The 17,871-nt window shown below is 34.7% G+C and overlaps 1 protein-coding gene across 1 annotated transcript; it reads right to left on the bottom strand.

Moving 5' to 3' along the window:
- Positions 1 to 2,156: 2,156 nt before the first annotated feature.
- On the bottom strand, positions 2,157 to 8,486 carry LOC133197781 (uncharacterized). Its single transcript, XM_061333986.1, has 4 exons — positions 8,067 to 8,486; positions 7,554 to 7,675; positions 3,912 to 4,102; positions 2,157 to 3,645 (listed from the first exon to the last, which is right to left on the bottom strand). Exons 1-4 carry the CDS (start codon positions 8,481 to 8,483, stop codon positions 2,210 to 2,212), a joined length of 2,166 nt encoding a protein of 721 aa, XP_061189970.1. The 5' UTR covers positions 8,484 to 8,486; the 3' UTR covers positions 2,157 to 2,209.
- Positions 8,487 to 17,871: the final 9,385 nt, after the last annotated feature.

Raw genomic sequence — 17,871 nt, 5'->3', positions numbered from 1 at the left:
TTGGAGAATTTCTCATCATCATTTGAGAATTTTCTTTTTATTGCAACAAAGACTGATAAACTTCTAGTTTATGACAATTAAATATTTTGGTACACAACTTAAAATAAAAATAAAATGCCGATCCCAAAAGAGTAAGTTGTGTTATGAATATTTGTAGTTGTTTACTTGTTTTAAATTCCATAACCCCAAAACCAATCCGTCCGCGGACACTAAACATAGAAAAAACTTGGAATGACCTTATTGGATTTTAGATCCAGGGGCAGATTACTCTAACTGCATAAATATACCACAAAATTTAAACTGTTTTGAGTACAGTGTAGAAAGAGTTCTTAAATAAAAGTACTTTGAGAACAAAGACCGTCTATTACACCGCACACACTGTGGTATTTTCGTAATCTGGCCTTAGAGCTAAACTAAATAAATTAAAATCTATGTACAGTGTATTTTTGTATGCAACTCAAATATTCTTGAAATTTTATGAGACCAAGATAAATTTATTGAACACTTTATCTGCAAGTACTTTTCCGATTTTTTCAAGTCAGCAACAGTGATTTCTCTTCGTCGATACTTCGTTGTCTTGAACTTTGGGGGGAGGGGGGATAAATTGCAGGTACCCTATGTAAGTTGAAAATGAAATAGATGAACTCAACATTCAAATTTTTATAAAATATTATTTTTCTCAATTCCCAAAACATTTTTCATTAATGTAAAGAGGGTCCTTAAGTTAATATTTATAGGGTCCCGCGTGAAATGCGGGAGACCCACAGGAATCACATTGTCCGTTCGTCTGTCTGTTCATCAACACTGTACTCGGTGGCGCTTAGCTTCCATATGTGTGTTTGTCTTATCAGGCATGACAAAATTAAATGAGTATTGATTTTCAACATTAACAATCGTAGATAACATATAACATTACCACCAATCTCTACCCAGAGTTATCGTTCCTGCTTCGCTCCACTTATAGCGCAGCGTAATACGCCCTCTGGTGAGAGATTGCATTACCACCAGTTTTTGCAACCAGTTTTCACATATACATCAAGGTTCGGTATCAGTAGTGGACGATTTTTATGCCCCCGCCATAAAATGGCTGGGGCATATAGTGTTACCCTGTTCCGTCAATCCGTCATCAATGACTTTCTGTTCATATCTCGGCAACGGTTGCACACATTTAACTCAAATTTGACATATGGATATTTTCTCCATTTTCATGTATGATTAATTTTGAAAAGGTTTATTTCGTCGGAATTCTGATGCTTCGCTTCTTGGACACCAATCAGGACTTTGCCCTGGATTTATGGAAGGGGTGGGGGTGGCCAATATTCCCTACCTGAGTATACGTGTACTGAACACATCCGCGGATCCAGGATATTTTTTTCCGGGATGGGGTTTATACCAAATCAAATATCGGACTCGGGAGAAAAAAAAAGTCAAATAACTTGCCAAAACCTGAAAAATTCTATTTCGTGTGGGTGAGAAAAAGTTACTTTTCTTTGTCATAAATGACTCTTCTTACCTTTTTATGAGGGGTCTGTGTTTCCTGGGGAAGGGCTCCAAGGTCATTTTTTAAAAATTATTTTACATAGAAAAAATTATAACTCTAAAAATCCCGGGGTGGGGGAGACGGTCCGACACCCCCTCCCCTTCTAGATCCGCGCATGGCGTGTATGTGTGTTTTAAATACATTAAAACTTATCACTGGAAACAAGCATAAATGTATCAGCAGCTAAAAAAAATCCTTAACGGAAAATATATCTGTAAATGGCAAGCAAAATCAAAATTTAATTCAAAACTTGTTCTCTTTTTTCAAGATACCGTAAGAATTGTAGTAAAATAGACGAGATGAAAACAGATTTTCAGTGCAAATTTTAAAATATAAATTAAAGGTAAATAAACAACACTGGATAAATTCGGACTTTTCCAATGATAATATGTATGACAACATGTATGCGCTGATCAATGCGGAGTTTGACATATTTAGTTAAAAATTAATTTATTCTCATTTTTGGCTATATTCGTACAATTTAGTAACAAGTACTAGTATCTGGCTGACACTTCGAACAAAATAAATAAATTATGATAAAAATATATTGCAGGAATTCACATTAATTAAACCGTTACTTTACTGAATCTTTATTCTTTTTTGCACATTCATAAGTTGCATAGATCAATAAAATTTGTGACAATCCATAGTCTGTATACATAATAAACTCTAAAATTCCCAAGGCCATTTTTTACCATTTCCACAGACAAAGGTAACAGGAGTTTGTGGATCCAGAGAAAACGAATCTACCATATTGTGCAGTATCCAATCACCAGCTGCAGCATCTTTATACGTAGGTTTGTACATCTTAGGATTAGCAGACGAGATCTTAAAAGCCCCAGAACAAGCCTTATATTTCTGTTGCCCTTTGGTGTCCGTCAAACACAGAGGGCGACATGGTCTTCCACAAGAGTCATGTGCAGTGAACAGAACCTCTCCTTCGCCATAATCCGGGTTCTTTATCCCTACAGCAGTTGTTGAAACGGAAACCGGTTGCCTCTCATCTATTATCACAAACTCTTTATATGTTCCAGAATAATCTAAACCATCGGAAGATACAAACACTTTTGAAGCACCAGATTGAACTGTATGACAAACATCATTTGACAATCTTACATGTCCATAAAAGGTTGGGTCAATACTGTCAACATTTAGAGATCTAGTGTGCACAATACGAACTGGCACATAAACCCATCGCTTAAGATCTAGCTCTCCGTCAAGGAGGAAAGTGTTTGTAAAAGACCGTTGAAGGGAGGAAACAGACTGATAATGAGCCCCATTGGTTGTGCCATTTTGAAATATTTTAGAAACATCCCTTCGTTTTCTTTCTTGAACAACTTCTCTCACTTCCATCCTAGCTGCCTGGATTTCCGGTGCAACAGGAGCAGTACCTATTGTATTTTCTCTATTCCGCCTATCATTAAATGGCGAGTCGGGGAATCTGTTGCCTCCAGGAATAGGCCCGCTTGCCTGAGCCATCATTAGTGATTCTGATGGAGACTGTCCAAAAGATTCTGAATCATTTGCGCCAAAAGCTAAGGAATTATCCATAAACTGCTGCCCTCTCGGCGCAGCCATCATTAATGGAGAGCGTCTTAAAGCTTGTGCACCAGGCCGAACTGTAGACACACAGACTTGACCGGAACTAGTCCGCTGGCAACGCAAATGAGGACTCCCATTACATCGATTCGAGCAAGTTGGGAAAGGTTCATATCTGACAAGATTAGCAATTACATTCGACATGGCAAAGCTATTAGTTATTGGAGCAAGATATGGTCTGAAGTCAATTATGTCATTAGGACCATGTCCAACAGGATGAGGGGGGTTAGGATAATCTTGTTCCGGATCAATCCCATTAATAACCTGCTGGACTCGGAAGCGTTCCCAAACAGCGTCAACATAAGCATGATGCATGAAGAACACCGGATCGAATGACGCAGTACTATCTGCTGAAATGTGACCTCCTATCCAATTGTGTGGACCATTGTGATGGGCTTCCAAAGAGTAAACTCTTTCCTGTCCTACTTTAGGCTCCGTTATATCTCCATAATTTCTTCGACTCAAAACGGTTCTGAGACCCAATTTGGTGAACAAGGCGCTGCGACCTAAGTATATAATGAACATATTTAAATTCTAGCCATTCAGTGATCAAGAGAAAATATTATGTAGAATAACCTTGATTTTTAGCTGATATAACAATTGTATTCTAATATTTTTATAGAAATTAAAATTTAAAATATATATAAGCACTTTCCATTACTACATGTTAATAATAAAAAATAGCAATGCATAAAATAAGGAAACATATGCACATTAGGTAAAATGTTCAAGTGTACTGTATTTAATTTAACCATTTAATATATTGGCAAACCTGTTCCAATGTTTCTGATTATGGGGCCACCCAGAACTGTTCGCATGTTTCGGAAAGGCCCAGTAATGACTACGCCGTCACCATTTCCGAAGTATTCATCACTCCAAACAATTGAATCGGTAGGATCTTCCATCTCGTGATCAAGGGTAGAATCCCAGTAGGGGATAGGAGATCTACATGCTGTCTCCAAACTAAAGCAAAGTAAACACCAACTTATTGAGGATAACCTATACTCTCAAGGTATACTTTATATAATTATAGCGAGCGCAGCGAGCGGCGCGAAGCGCCGCTCGCACTGCGAGCTCTAACGATAAGACCTGGGCGAAGAGAAAATTCGGACTTGCACATCAAACGATTTTTTTTCCGCCACAATGCATCGCTTGTTTAAGCTACGTTCTCGCGAGAATAACCAAATACTTCAACAAAAAATAAACTACCATCGGCTCATATATTCACCTCTGTCGTTGGCTCGCGTATATCACAGTGATAAGCACGAGAAATAGTGCGTTTCTTTTAGTATTCATTATAGTTAAATGTTTGAGCTAATGATAGTCCTTAAAGGTAGATATTCACTAAATAAATCTAATACTATTAGTTTGATTGAGGAATGACTCTGATTCTTGGCCAAATTATTCGAGTATAACCTGGTTTGGGTCAGTTTGCGCTTTATAATCCGCGAAGCGGATTATAAAACAGCGTAAACTGACCCAAACCAGGTTATACTCGAATAATTTGGCCAAGAATTAGATTCATTCCTTATAATTTAATTTTAGAATCATTAAATAACTAGGGGTTTAAAATTTCGTTGCTTTTCATTAGTTCAAATTTGCCGCTCAATAATACAACCGTAGTAACGGAAGTGATGGGAAGCGAGGGGAGGTAAAAACTGATACATAGGCCTAGCAGCCATGTTGTTTGTTTGCATGAGGTAAGATTGAATTGTTGTTTGAAGTTAAAGGTACATTTATTAAATCTGGAATTTTCCATGAATCCCGAGGACTGGAAATGAGAGGATTGTATGGATACAGATGATTCAGCTGATTGTCAGGGGGGTGTGTCCCCATACCAAAACAGGTTATACAGAAATAATTTGTGTTCCTTTTTGGATATTTACCAATCAGAGGCTAGAATACAAACGAAATTAAATTATTTTGAAATAATCCTTGACATGTTATGTTTTTACGTTATGTCAAAAATCTTGACGCAAGCCCATTGCAGAGGTGTCTGAGAGAGAAATGAACGAGAACTCTGCATAGGAGATTGGCAACTTATATTCAACGTCATGTGACGTCAGAGTATAGACGTACCAAATGTCACGTGCGGTTTTAAGAGTCCGATCTAAATTTTAACTGAATAAGTATAGATCTGCGCTCGCCCTAACGGTCGCACCGTCAATATATTACAAATTATTTGTTTCCAGTGAGATGTTAAAATCTTGAAATTTCAATTGTCAAGAAGAATACTTTATAACACCATTTCATGCTTCCTACTGACAAAGAATTGTAAGAATATCCCCCTCCACGCCACTGGCGGATTTAAGGGGGGGGGGGGCGTGGGGGGCGCACGCCCCCCCCCCTAAAATTTTCAAAGTATGATATGACTAATATTAATAATGCCATACTTTGGTATATAACTAACCAATACCACTATTTTTGTGCCTGGTTTTACTCTTAAAATACACGAAAACCCAGGAGCTTCCGGGGGCTTCGCCCCCTGGGCCCCCACCAGGGCTTCGCCCTGGACCCACTGGGGGCTTTAAGGCGGCCCCCCCGAACCCCTGCCTAAATGAAGTTATCCACGCCCCCCCCCCCCCCCAATCACAAATCCTGTATCCGCCCATGCACGCGACCTATTATCCATAAAGATATCAATCCATTATTATTAAACGCGACGCGTGACTGCCAGTTATATTTCTATGTCCGGCAGGTGAGAATTAAAGGCCGTAATTTTTAACCAGATCTGGGCGGCCTCCCAGTTCTTTCAGTTTGTTAAAATTTGCACTTTTCAGACTTGGCTGGTACTTTAACTAACATACGATGTCACGTGACGTCAGAGTCTAGACGTTTTAAATGTCTCATGCAGTTTGAAGAGGCAGATCGAAGTTAAAACTGAATATATTATAGGTATCCAATAGTATGAATCTGCGCTCGTCCAAAGGGTCAGATTGTCTTAGGCCAAATAAAAAAATACGTGTGGTTCCGGTTACCCGACCGTCCCTATTTTATACCCCGACCCTAAACTTTTTTTTTGGCAATTTTCATATTTTTTCCAGAATTTTCACCAATTTCCATCAATGGCTCCTGTTTAAGTTTTAGTTTCAGCAATGACGGCCCCCTTGCACAACATAGTGCAAGTGTTTATTAGTGTTAAATCCAAAGCAAGCTAGCATGTAGATGTCCCCTACCAATATTGATTAGTATATTATCACACCACATCTAAATGTCATTTGCAAAGTAGTGATAAGTATTATTTAGAAAAATTAAGAAAATCATTTTGTTAAAAAAAAAAAAAAAAAAAAAAAAAAAAAAAAAATCCCTACCTACCTGCCCTAATTTTTTTTGGAGGTGTAACCGGAACCACACATATTTTGTTGTTTGGCCTTATTAAAAATAAAATATAAACTCGAGCAGAACTCGTTGCAAAGCAACGAGTAGGTCTTCTGTTGGAGCTGCGGACAGGGCGAAGTGACCTTGAGTCAAGGTCATGCCAAATTCTAAGGTTATTAGCGATCTTTTATGGGATATCAACTTGCAATATGAGAGTCATATCGAAATATTTACCGTTTTTGAGTAATAAAGCAAAACCTTTAAAGGACCCTAGATCCCTAATTTTAGGGGCCAGCCCCTTTTCAGTGGTGTCAAATGAAAGACCTTGAAATTGTGCACAATATTTATTCTACATATTTTGACAAATTATTTTTATTTTAAAAGATACAAAGGAAAATATGTGTAAATTTTCGCTCTTTTAGGCGTTCTAATTTTTTACCCCTATCTAGCGGCATTTTGAACACAGAAATCAAAAAACAAAAACCGATGTGCACAACTTCAATGCTTTTTTTATATTCAGTAGTATTTCTGCTCCAGCTTTTGTAGTCTCGGAGCCTTTGTCTGGAAACCAAATGACCTAACTTTTCATTTAAAGGGAAATAACTCAAAAGCGGAAGTGGATTTTTGAAATGTATTACAATATTCTGATAGAGTTTTGTAACGTCTATATACTCTGAAAATTTGAGCAAAATCCGTTGAGAAATGAGCAAGATATGAGGTTCAAAGTTAGCGTCTAGGGGAAAAAAATAATAATCTTAACCAACGGAGTCAGTAGGTCTTTGAAACAAAAGACGGTCTTTGAAACAAAAGACCTTAAATACATTTCTGCGGATTAGAATGTGCCGATAACATAAAACAGGCGTATGCTAATCATCCCTTTGCAACAAAGTTAGAGGGAAAATATTTTTGGTAAATCGCTTCCGATAGCGTGGGTGAGTGAGTGCGTGCGTAATGGGAGTTATAATTTACCTCAGGATCGATGTTCTCTTTTGCGAGGGGAAGCTCCACTTGCAGTGCCCTTGTTATACCCGATCCTTCAACCATGTAAGAAATTATAACGTTTAAATTTATCTATGTAGTTAGGACAAAAACTTACACAAGTAAGTATATTCTGTGCCATGGGCCAAAGGCAGGTCCTCTGTGAGCACTTGCCAGTCCTGGTCCCGAGTGGAAAAGAGATAGTGTTTGGTAGGCGTTGCGTGGGGATCCGTCGATAGACTAAAAATTCAAATGTCTCAACATGAAATAATGGGATTTACACCGTCTAGCAGTGAGAGAGAAAAATGTAATCATTCCGGAATTTTTAGATACGACCATGCGGAGTTCTCAATCTGTCATTTTACATCGCGTGACATTCTTCTCTTTAGAGAAGTGGACAGGCTTTCGCCTACATCTACTTTTCTTTGCAAGCCTTCATGTTTTGATTCTGGAAAACGTATTAATTTAGAACCGGTGACGGCCTACACTTCAACCAACATTTCGTCTGAAATATGTCTGAATGTATGTAATAGACGTGTGACGCCAGTTCTAACATTTTACAGATGTAATATGAGAAAGACCATTACAGCTTCGCAATATATATATCTTGAAAATGTGAGTAAATAATTACCCGTCTCTCTAAGTCATCTATACAATCTACAAATCTCCGGAAAGCGCCTGGACTTCGCACTTCTCGTCTGTATCTTCCTGGGAATGCTTGTCGTTTGAGACGCCCGCCTTTCTTGTATTTTTCTACCTCCCTTGCTTCAGCAAAGATTTGTCGAAATAAACTATTAATGTAGTTAATTTCATTTTGTGTGATGTTTGGACCGGACCACATCTTATTAGCAGCTATCTGTTTATATTGAAAACTTTTGTAGCAGAAGTTCTGTATACCAATGGCAACTGAGTCGGACGGCGTCATGTTGTAGGAGCGTAATTTGTAGCATTCCTCTAACTCGACCGGAAACGGAATTGGTTTCAGAAGTGCAGACGACAGTCCTAAGACTGCTATGCAAGTGACAACAAACAAGATTTCCATCGCCATCTTCTTCCTGTATTTTGTTTTTTGATACACAAAAATGAAAAAAAAAATGTTTCAGATTGCGATTCGGAATAATAGCCAAAAGTCTAAGAAATCTATTGCAGGGCATTCTGTGTATCTGTCTGCCACTTTTCACATTTTTCTAATAATTCAACGATTTTTCCGATACGATGCTGTTGTATTTCCTGTAGAATTGGGTATGAAAATAAAAACTTTCGCATTATGCAAAGGTCTTAATTACTGTGGTTTCATCATTATTCGTGGAACACCAATTTTCGTGGATTTCGTTGCATGTTTAAGCGTGAAGTCGTATCCAGCGAGCGTGGATGTGTTTGTTCGGAGATCTACAAACAAGTTGGTCTGTCAAGTCCAGAAACACACACCGTGCATGTAAAAATAACTAAAGTATCTAACATCATTTTCTAAATTGAAATGCTTAATTGTTGTTACTTTTTTATGCTCTGTTGCCACGCTTAATTATCGTCCGTATACACATGTGCGCCTAAAAGATAAAATTCAAATTTCTTAATATTTTGAGATATTTGCACATCTTTTTCATGAATGTATAAACTGAACGCTGAATAAATAAAAGCCTATTTTTTTTTAAATGAATTGCTTTTAATATTCTCTTTCAATATCTGATATTTAATTGGTCCATCGAGCTCACAGTGTACAGCGGAGAAGGTATTTGGAATGCCTCACCCTTTATTGTTATATCATACTGCGTTGTAAACGCTTGAAGGTTCCGACTTTTTTGAGTTTTGAGATATGATGCACACGGCAATGATAAAGTAACAAATAAATTTTATGATTAACGTGATGTCTTCACCTTTTTTCGTCAACTCTCCTTTTTTAGGTAGCAATATTTATGTCTCCTGGTGGATCATATACACATAGGCATGTTCTGCCTACGAAAAATTTCTAAACCGAGGCAGGCTACTGACAAATAAGTAGATGATACAAGGGTATCTCAACAACATATCGCAAATTCCATGGTTAACACAATGACTTTATTTGCAGGATTGTATGTTTAGTCGAATTTGGACTTTTTCTATCAAATATTGTTAGGCAACCGTTTTCATACTGAATTCTCTAAGGATTTCTCTGTTAACCCGATCATGTCAAGGGGGATCACGGTGGTTGTGTCCGGTTAACAAGGGATGCTTTCTCCTCTATGGCTCTGATCCCACCTCTGACGTTTTAGAGGTCCGTGTTTTGCTCTGATTTCAGTATGTAAAGATTCATTGATATTGTTAGCTTGATTACTGTTCGTTATTTTCATATTTCAAAGACTACAGAACTTTCAACCGTTACTACATGTATATGTATAGCAATTGGCACAAAAACCAAATTAGCTATTAACAACTGACTAATAAATTTTTATCCCACAACAAGAAAAGACAAAAAAAAATGCAATCTATTACTTCATTTAAAATTTACATTTTATTGAATTTCATTTCTGCACTTCATGATATTTTTTGCGATTGTGATCACAGTTGTTTTCACCTGATACATTTGCAGGAACATGAACAACAGACTGTTTTGTTTACAATGCACTGACAGTCTCATGTAAATTTAACAGGGCTCATTATGTACTGTTTTTAAAATGCATTTACAAGCCGCAAAAATTGGTTCATTTTCGCCTTTGTTTTCCTATTCGAGAAAAGTTTATTCGTCCATTGACGTTCCGAGTAAAGCCATGTCGTACTATGCCTTTATTGTTTAAAGGGAAAAAATATTTCGAATTTATTTTAACGACGTTGGATCCTGATATTTAAAGTCTTAAACTTTTTTTGTCAAGTATATTTTTAGCTTCTACACACATAGCTTAATTAAAAATCAAAACAAAAAATGGGGGTCAATATGCTTCTTTTGGCGCTACAGTACATTTAAAATGACCTTTTTGCACTGAATTTGTGTCTTAATCAAAAATAACATCTTCGACGTTTTCCCTCCAATATTTTTTCATCCAAATAAATCATGGGACAAAGTGTGCTATTATTCTCTCTTAAAAAAGACACATTAAAATTGTGACAAAGAAAAATTTTCAAATTGATTCGCATAATCAATTATTTGACCTTTCTGCACTCACAAAATGTCATTTTTCGGGCATTAAAAATTTAACAAGCAAGAAAAATATTTTAAAGTCTTAAACTTTTGCTGAATTTATGTAGATTGATCAGAGTTATCTTATATATTCAGAAAAGAAAATCAAAAGTGGAGGTCTATGATGTTATTTTTTAGATATTACTAAAAAACTGTTAATTTTATGATAAAATTGGCTCAATTTTTTCCTGGAGTTTCAGAATATATTTTCTATATTTGTCACAATATGGTGATAGAATTCACAAAAACTGATTTAATTAATATTTTAGAACCAGCATTAAACATTTCAATGCACAAAATAGCTCTGTGTGCAACCAGCATGGAAAAATAGGAATCTAAACTTAACAGTACTGTATATATTTCAAAAGGGAAAAAATGATAATTTTCTTCTAAAAAATCTTCCGCCACAAAATATAGTTCCTGGCTTAATCCTATTTGAATGGAATTAAATCGCGTTTTTTTTTTCATTGGATATAGTATAATTTGCATTGTAGAATCCAGATTTAATGTTAGAACTTAAGAATAATGCAGAATTTTAGAAATAAAGCTCCAGACCAAAATCTGCTCAAAAGCTCAGGATCGAACGTCCTTAAGGATATTGACTGTCTTGATCAGTCTTTACCAATACTTACTCCGAGGGTTTAACGGAGATATAACACTTATCGACCCTTTCCTTTAACGAATACTTGCTAAATTACTCTAGTATACAGTGATTGATCAATTCTCTGTTGTAAACGTCCCTTACAAGATGTACTTTGAAATAGAGACGTCGCCTGCTTTGAAACGATCTCGATATAAGAAAAAAAAAATTTATAGCAAGGCTTCTGGCTTATTTCAGAGCCGAATTAAAATTAACTGAACATCAAAATTCAGGGCTATGAAAAATAAAGTTAAACCAAATAAAACTCGATAAAAATCTTAAATGTATAACTGGAAATCGGCATTATAGGCATAGTGAAAAAAAGACCAAATTTCATAGATCATTTTTAATAAAAATAGAATAATTTTTATAATTCCTCTTAAAAAATCCCAGCATTGAAAGTAACTCAGATTCTAGAATGAAAGAACGATGCTTTTTAAAATTGGATAAAACAACTCTAAAAGGGGTTTAATAAAAAAAAAAAAAAAGGAATAGAAGTCTTTTGTATTTAGAACGTAGATTTACATGTGCAAAAGTACGATCAATAGATGAAATCTGAACTCTGCCCAGTGCCTGTATTTACGCGATGAAAAAGTAGAGATAAACTATAATTAAAATCTGTTAGTAAATAAATTGGCAAGAAGTTTGAACTTGATTTCTTAGACATAAAATCTACCCATTGAAGCTTAATATTTACAAGGCAAAGAAGAACCTGTAGCAGTTTACAGAACAAATATTCTGGTATATAATAAGTATATATATCTAAGACCTTTCAATTTGACAAAAACACCATTGTCCACGCACATTATTTTTTTTTTTTAATTTTGTTTTAATTTTTTTTTTTTAGAGAGAACTAGAAGTTGTTTTGAGCGAGAATGTGAAAACTGAAAAGAAATGTTTCAAAATTAGTAAACAGAAAATATCTACTTATCACTTAAATTCAAACCAGAACAATGACCTTAAGCAAATATTTTTGTTTGAAAATCAATTTGTTTACGAATTACTTACCTTTTGGTGTATGCCAAGCAATCTATGTCACACCAGATCCCACCGAAGGGTATTTATATAGGTGTTGGGAAATTTCATTTTTTTTTTATAAATAATTTGCTGAGCGGTACAGTTTCCAAATTACAGGCTTTTTCTCTCCAAAAATATTTATATTTAAAAAGAAAAAAAGAACATTTGTCTTCCATTGTGAAATGTACAACGGCACAGATGATCAATCGTATGTGTTATCAAGTGGCGACCTGGAAAAAAAATTGCACTTTGGATATTTTCAAAAAAATAAACTTTTCGGAAATTCCATAATAACTTTACCCAGGGATTTTCTCAATGTTGCAAGGCTTCATGAGTTCCTTTTCTTAAGACACATAAACATTTTTTATCAATTAAAATTCTTTTGGCAAAACAGGAGTATGTTTAAATATTTCGGTTCGAAAGACATTCACATTCTGAGCTAGAGAGCGTGTTATCAGTCTTTTGCACCATGAATTATCAAAATTGGAGGAAAAATGTGTATTCTTTCTCGGACAAATAGTTTTTTTTTTTTTAAATGCAATTTAGCATCTTAAGCACATGTGATATACTTGAAAACAAACATATCTTGAAAAAACAAGCTCTGATTCACGAGTAATATCAATAATTACATGTAAATGAATTTTACTTATTCATGGGTAATATCAACTGCATTTGTTTCTTTTTGTTTTAAAGCTGGATTTTGTTCGTAATTCGTAAAACAATAATAGTAATTTTAAAAAAGCAAGGGCAATAAAATCTACTCTCAGAATAATAAAATTTTGAAATAATTTTGAACATGCACTGGGCTCAAAATCTTGAAATATATAGCTTAAGTCTAAAAATGTATATTGCGATGAAATGAATTAATTAATGAAGCAGTCCAAAATGAAGATTTTTTTTTTACTTTGCATCAATAAACTTGCAAATTATGCATGCAAATAAAGAGTTTCGGTTCACAAGTAATAGACACTTGAAGGACGATTGAAATTTTGACTTAAGACTAAGTCTGTTTCATGATCCCGGGGTCTGAGAAACTGAGTCTTTAAAGATAGCGTAGTACGTGGAAATTAAGAATTAAACAAAATTTTCATTTATTTAAATTCTTTTCGGCTACTGATTCAATTACTTTATCATTCTAACAACTGTTTTTATTAAATACTTTAGTAATCTCTGGCCCGTAGAACACGGGGGGGGGGGGGGGCTTTTTTAGTAAAGTATTTTGCTATAGTAAATGTTCCTTTAAATGCAGGTTGCCCCCACCCCCCTTTGATGTAAGGCCGAGCACTGGTAAATTGCAGTTCTTTTTTTTTTTTTTGGCTTGTCAGATTTTTTTTTTTTGGAAATTGCCCCCTCCCCCCCCCCCTCCAACTTTTGAAACCGTTTCTACGGGCCTGAATCTTTTTTTTTTGATTTTTTTTTCTTCTGCAGAACCCAGAGTATTGCAGTTAATATTGTTATGGGAGGATTTTGAAATGTTGGATATCTGCAACAAGCAGATTACATGTATTTTGATTACAAAAAATTAAAAGCACAAAATGAAATCAAGGTGAATAGAAGATTATTAATTAGCTAATCAATGATATCACTGAAAACATTTTATTTGAACATATTTTATTGTAATTTATGTATGCAAAGAGACTGGGTCAATACCTATAAAAATATATTACACCTTCACTACTGAATCATTACATAATTTACCGATAAAGATCCATCATAACGATGAATCGTATCTCTTTTTTTAAAATGCAAATTTAAAGATTATCAAGCTGTGAAAAATTTACGAGTCAGAAAAAATGTGGAGGCGAGAAGTTAATGGTAGTACATGTATTCCACAATGCTGTCCACAAGCACAGGGGCCACCCGCACTATACCATATATATGTATATATAATCTCTATTTCTATAGATGTATATAGGAGTATCTCGCAAAGTTCGTAGACTCAAATGTACCTGTAATAACGAACTTTATGTAGGCTATATTTGTACTTAGTTGAACTTAAAAGATTTCTAACTAGACTGAATGTCTATTAATCCTGACCTAAATGACATGCACTCATGACGTATTTTGACTCTTTTAAACATTTTTTATCACATGGAAAATCCTACCAAAGGAGTAAATAATTTTGTATTTGCTACAAGTTCTATTGTTTTAGTAATGTTAATCACACTATTAAACTAAGAGGAGTTTCCTTGGAAATTACGAACTTTAAGTAATTCCTCTCCTTTGGAATATGAAGTTGTAGTTATTGGCATTCTCAAACATAATTTTTACTCTAGCTCTATCGCGTATTTGAGTAATAAATATTTCATACATCAACATCTTTTAGGGCAGGGTCGTCGCCAGGTTTCTGCAAAGGGGGGTGCGTATAGGGAGTTCTCCATCGAACCAGATTTTTTCTTTCATTCTGATGCGTTCTGGTGCATTCTTTGAAGTCATTTGAACATAAACAAAGTCTATCAGCATTACTTTTAACAGATGCATTATGAATTTATTTTGTTTCAAAAATATATTGTCGGTCTTTTAAAAAGGGGGTTGCGATTGTACCCCGTTCGACAGACTTGTAAGTGGCCTTTTTTTATTTAAAAAAAAGGGGGGGGGGTACAACGGCTTAGCCATGAAAAAAGACGGTCATTTTTGGTAAATACCGTTATCAAAACTTCTTAAGGTGAAATAATCTTAACACCGAAAGTTCCAAATAGATCTAATCGTAACTTTTTAAAGAAAAGTATAAATTTTGGATATCGGTGAAAATATTTTACTATAGAAATATAATAATAAAATGCATAAATGAAGAACCATAATTAAGATTAATTGTCTCTTGCACATTTTTTAAAAGAATAAATAATTCATGAGTTATAGAAAATTTGTGAATGTAATTGGTGTGTAAAACACACTAACGTGTCTCGTATGCTGTTTCATACTGCACGATTGTGTACATATTGTTGTCCTTTTTAAGTTGTCGCCAGTGTAACGACGAAAAGTGACCCCCATAGAATATTGACCAGGGGGTCAAATTTCTACGTAGAAAAATGATCTTGGGTCAATATTCCACGACAAGTATATAGGGTCATTTTCCGACCGTAGAAAACCCTTCCAGACCGGTAGGTAATTCTACGACTCCTCTCACGTTGAAAAATGACCCCCATAGAAATCTGACCCCGTTAAAAAAACCTTTAGAAATGAGATATGATACGCGTTAATTTTTCCCCAAGAAAATTTCAAAATACATGTGGACGGGTGAGAAAAGAAAAAATATTTTGTTTTCTGGAGGTAAAAAAAATTGAGTCGGGCCATTTTAGCCAGTCGGTCGGGAGAAGGTTAATAAACATTTTTTAAAGCCTTGTCTTGTCTCCAAATAATGCACTGTAGTTATAGAATTTCTAATGTGTTTTCTACCTCTTTCCCCAGTCTTTTTCATAATTTAAGGAGGAATGTCACACCAAAATCTTATTTAATAGATCTTTAAGACATCCCTTGGGAAATGATATCTATTTCTAATTACTACAAAATTCTGGTTAGGATCAGTTTAAATTTCGATCGAGATTGGCCAAAATTTTTACAAAGTAATTTTTCTAAAATTTGGCATTTTCATTTTAATTTCTTTTTACAATATGATTGTCTAGCATATTCATTGTAGCTGTGACTTTTGAATATATTATCAATAGGTTTCCGAAAATATTCGCAAATACTGTGTTTTATTTTCATAAAGGATTTTTTAGTAAAAAAAATTAAAATATCCAGCTTGCTTTTGTTCACATATTTTATTAGATATACATTTTCTTCATTTATTAATAGCAAATTTTTAATTCTAAAACATCTTATTTGCAAATAAAATCTTTTTTTTTTTTTTCATTTTCTATGAAAATTTTGGGGAAAAATCTTATAAAATAATTGAGAGCTAACATCGGCCTTTTAATGCTGAAACAATAGTTTAAAGGGGATGTCATAAAGATCTATGAAAAAAAAATTGGTGTGGCATTCCTTCTTAAATTCTTCCTTCAGACTTAGAATTAAATGCATACTTCAAGTGTTTTACAATGTATAAACTTTATCTCTATAATGTTATGTACAGTACATGTAGATAGAGGAGGGTTCCTATGCGCGACAGAGGCAACTTTGGTACAATTTTTTAAGCCCACAATTTGCTCGACTTTCTTTTTATTTTTTGATTGAAAGGCTCCATTACTTAAGTGAATGATTTTAGTTTTCCCGGAACCTTTGATAGGGCCTGTAATAAGGTGAACATTTACTCAAATTACGTTGATAGCCCAACGGTTAATCATTTAACACTGTCCATTCAAAACCGTTTAGTACATGTAGAAATCTATGGCTAGCAGAGTCAAACCATGCAACAAGTAAAGATTATAAATAGTTTTATTAAGAGTACATTTACATGCAATAAGAAAATATGAAATGCCGGGTAATCCGAAGAAAAACGAGTGAGTCATGATGCAAGTGCATTATGGTTAACATTGAAAGCAACGACACGATGTCTGAACAAGATAAAAATTATGAAATATAGTAAACTGAAAACTTTGGAAAAGGACAGTGAATGTCAAACCCTTATTACATACTAGATCAAATAAAGGATATTTATAGACCTCCTCTCTGCATGTGCATAATTTAGGGCATTAGCCGCACATCTATTTTTCATAACGGTACAACAAATAATATCCAACTTAGATTTCAAGCTGACATATGTTCCATGCATGTTAGTAAGCATATAAATATTGTTTTCCAAGCATTTAAAATTAAATGCGCAAACATATAACGCAATGAACAAATTGTGAACAGGGAAGCAGTATATTCTGTTGTTTGAAGTTATCGCCCTTGTAATTTTAAATTACATTCATTTTTTTGCAAAAATAAACAAATTTGCCAAATCCAATTTAAAGTAAAAAGATCAAGAATAAACATTTTATAATTTCTTTTTTACTAGCAGTAAGAATTTTGTCTTTATTCTGGAATAAGTATTTTTTCCATTAATTTTATTGTAAAAAACTTTAAAACATCTATGTATTATGCATATATATTAGTATTTTTCACAAGGCCTGTTAATAAATGAGTCAGACGGTCAAAAAAAAATAAAGAGAGAGGGAGATAGTGGGGAGAGAGAGAGTGGGTGGTTGGGGGAGAGAGAGTGTCGGAAGAGAGAGAGTGGGGAAAGAGGGAGAGAGTGAGGAGGGAGTGGGGAAAGAGAGAAGGGGGAGAGGTAGAGAGAGTGATGTGGGGAGTGAGGGGGGGAAAGAGAGGAGGTAGAAAGGGATTCGGGAGAGAGAGTGGGGAGAGAGAGGAGAGGGGGAGAGAGAGGAAGTGGGATATCGAAGGTCAGAGGCATATTGATTCAGTCTTGTGTGATATTTCTAAGATTTATATATTTTACATATTTAATCTTCCCTATATTTTTTATGAGAAGAAGTTTAAGACTTCATTCATAGAAATTAAAAGATGATTATTAGATCAAATTTTCTTAACAATCGCTATTTTTAAAACTAATTGGGAAGAGTTTTAAAACGTTAATCTTTCTAATAACATGAAGAAGAAAGAAGACTTTATTTTGATTTTTTGCACATTTAGATAATTAAAACTGTGGAAACTGAAAATTTTCAAGTAATTATTGTCAAGGTA

Source organism: Saccostrea echinata, unplaced genomic scaffold (assembly GCF_033153115.1).
Source record: "Saccostrea echinata isolate AGI-Se365-2 ecotype Australia unplaced genomic scaffold, CSIRO_AGI_Sech_v1 ptg000030l, whole genome shotgun sequence".
Classification (NCBI taxonomy): domain Eukaryota; kingdom Metazoa; phylum Mollusca; class Bivalvia; order Ostreida; family Ostreidae; genus Saccostrea; species Saccostrea echinata.
This window is presented reverse-complemented; position numbering and strand designations above follow the sequence as displayed.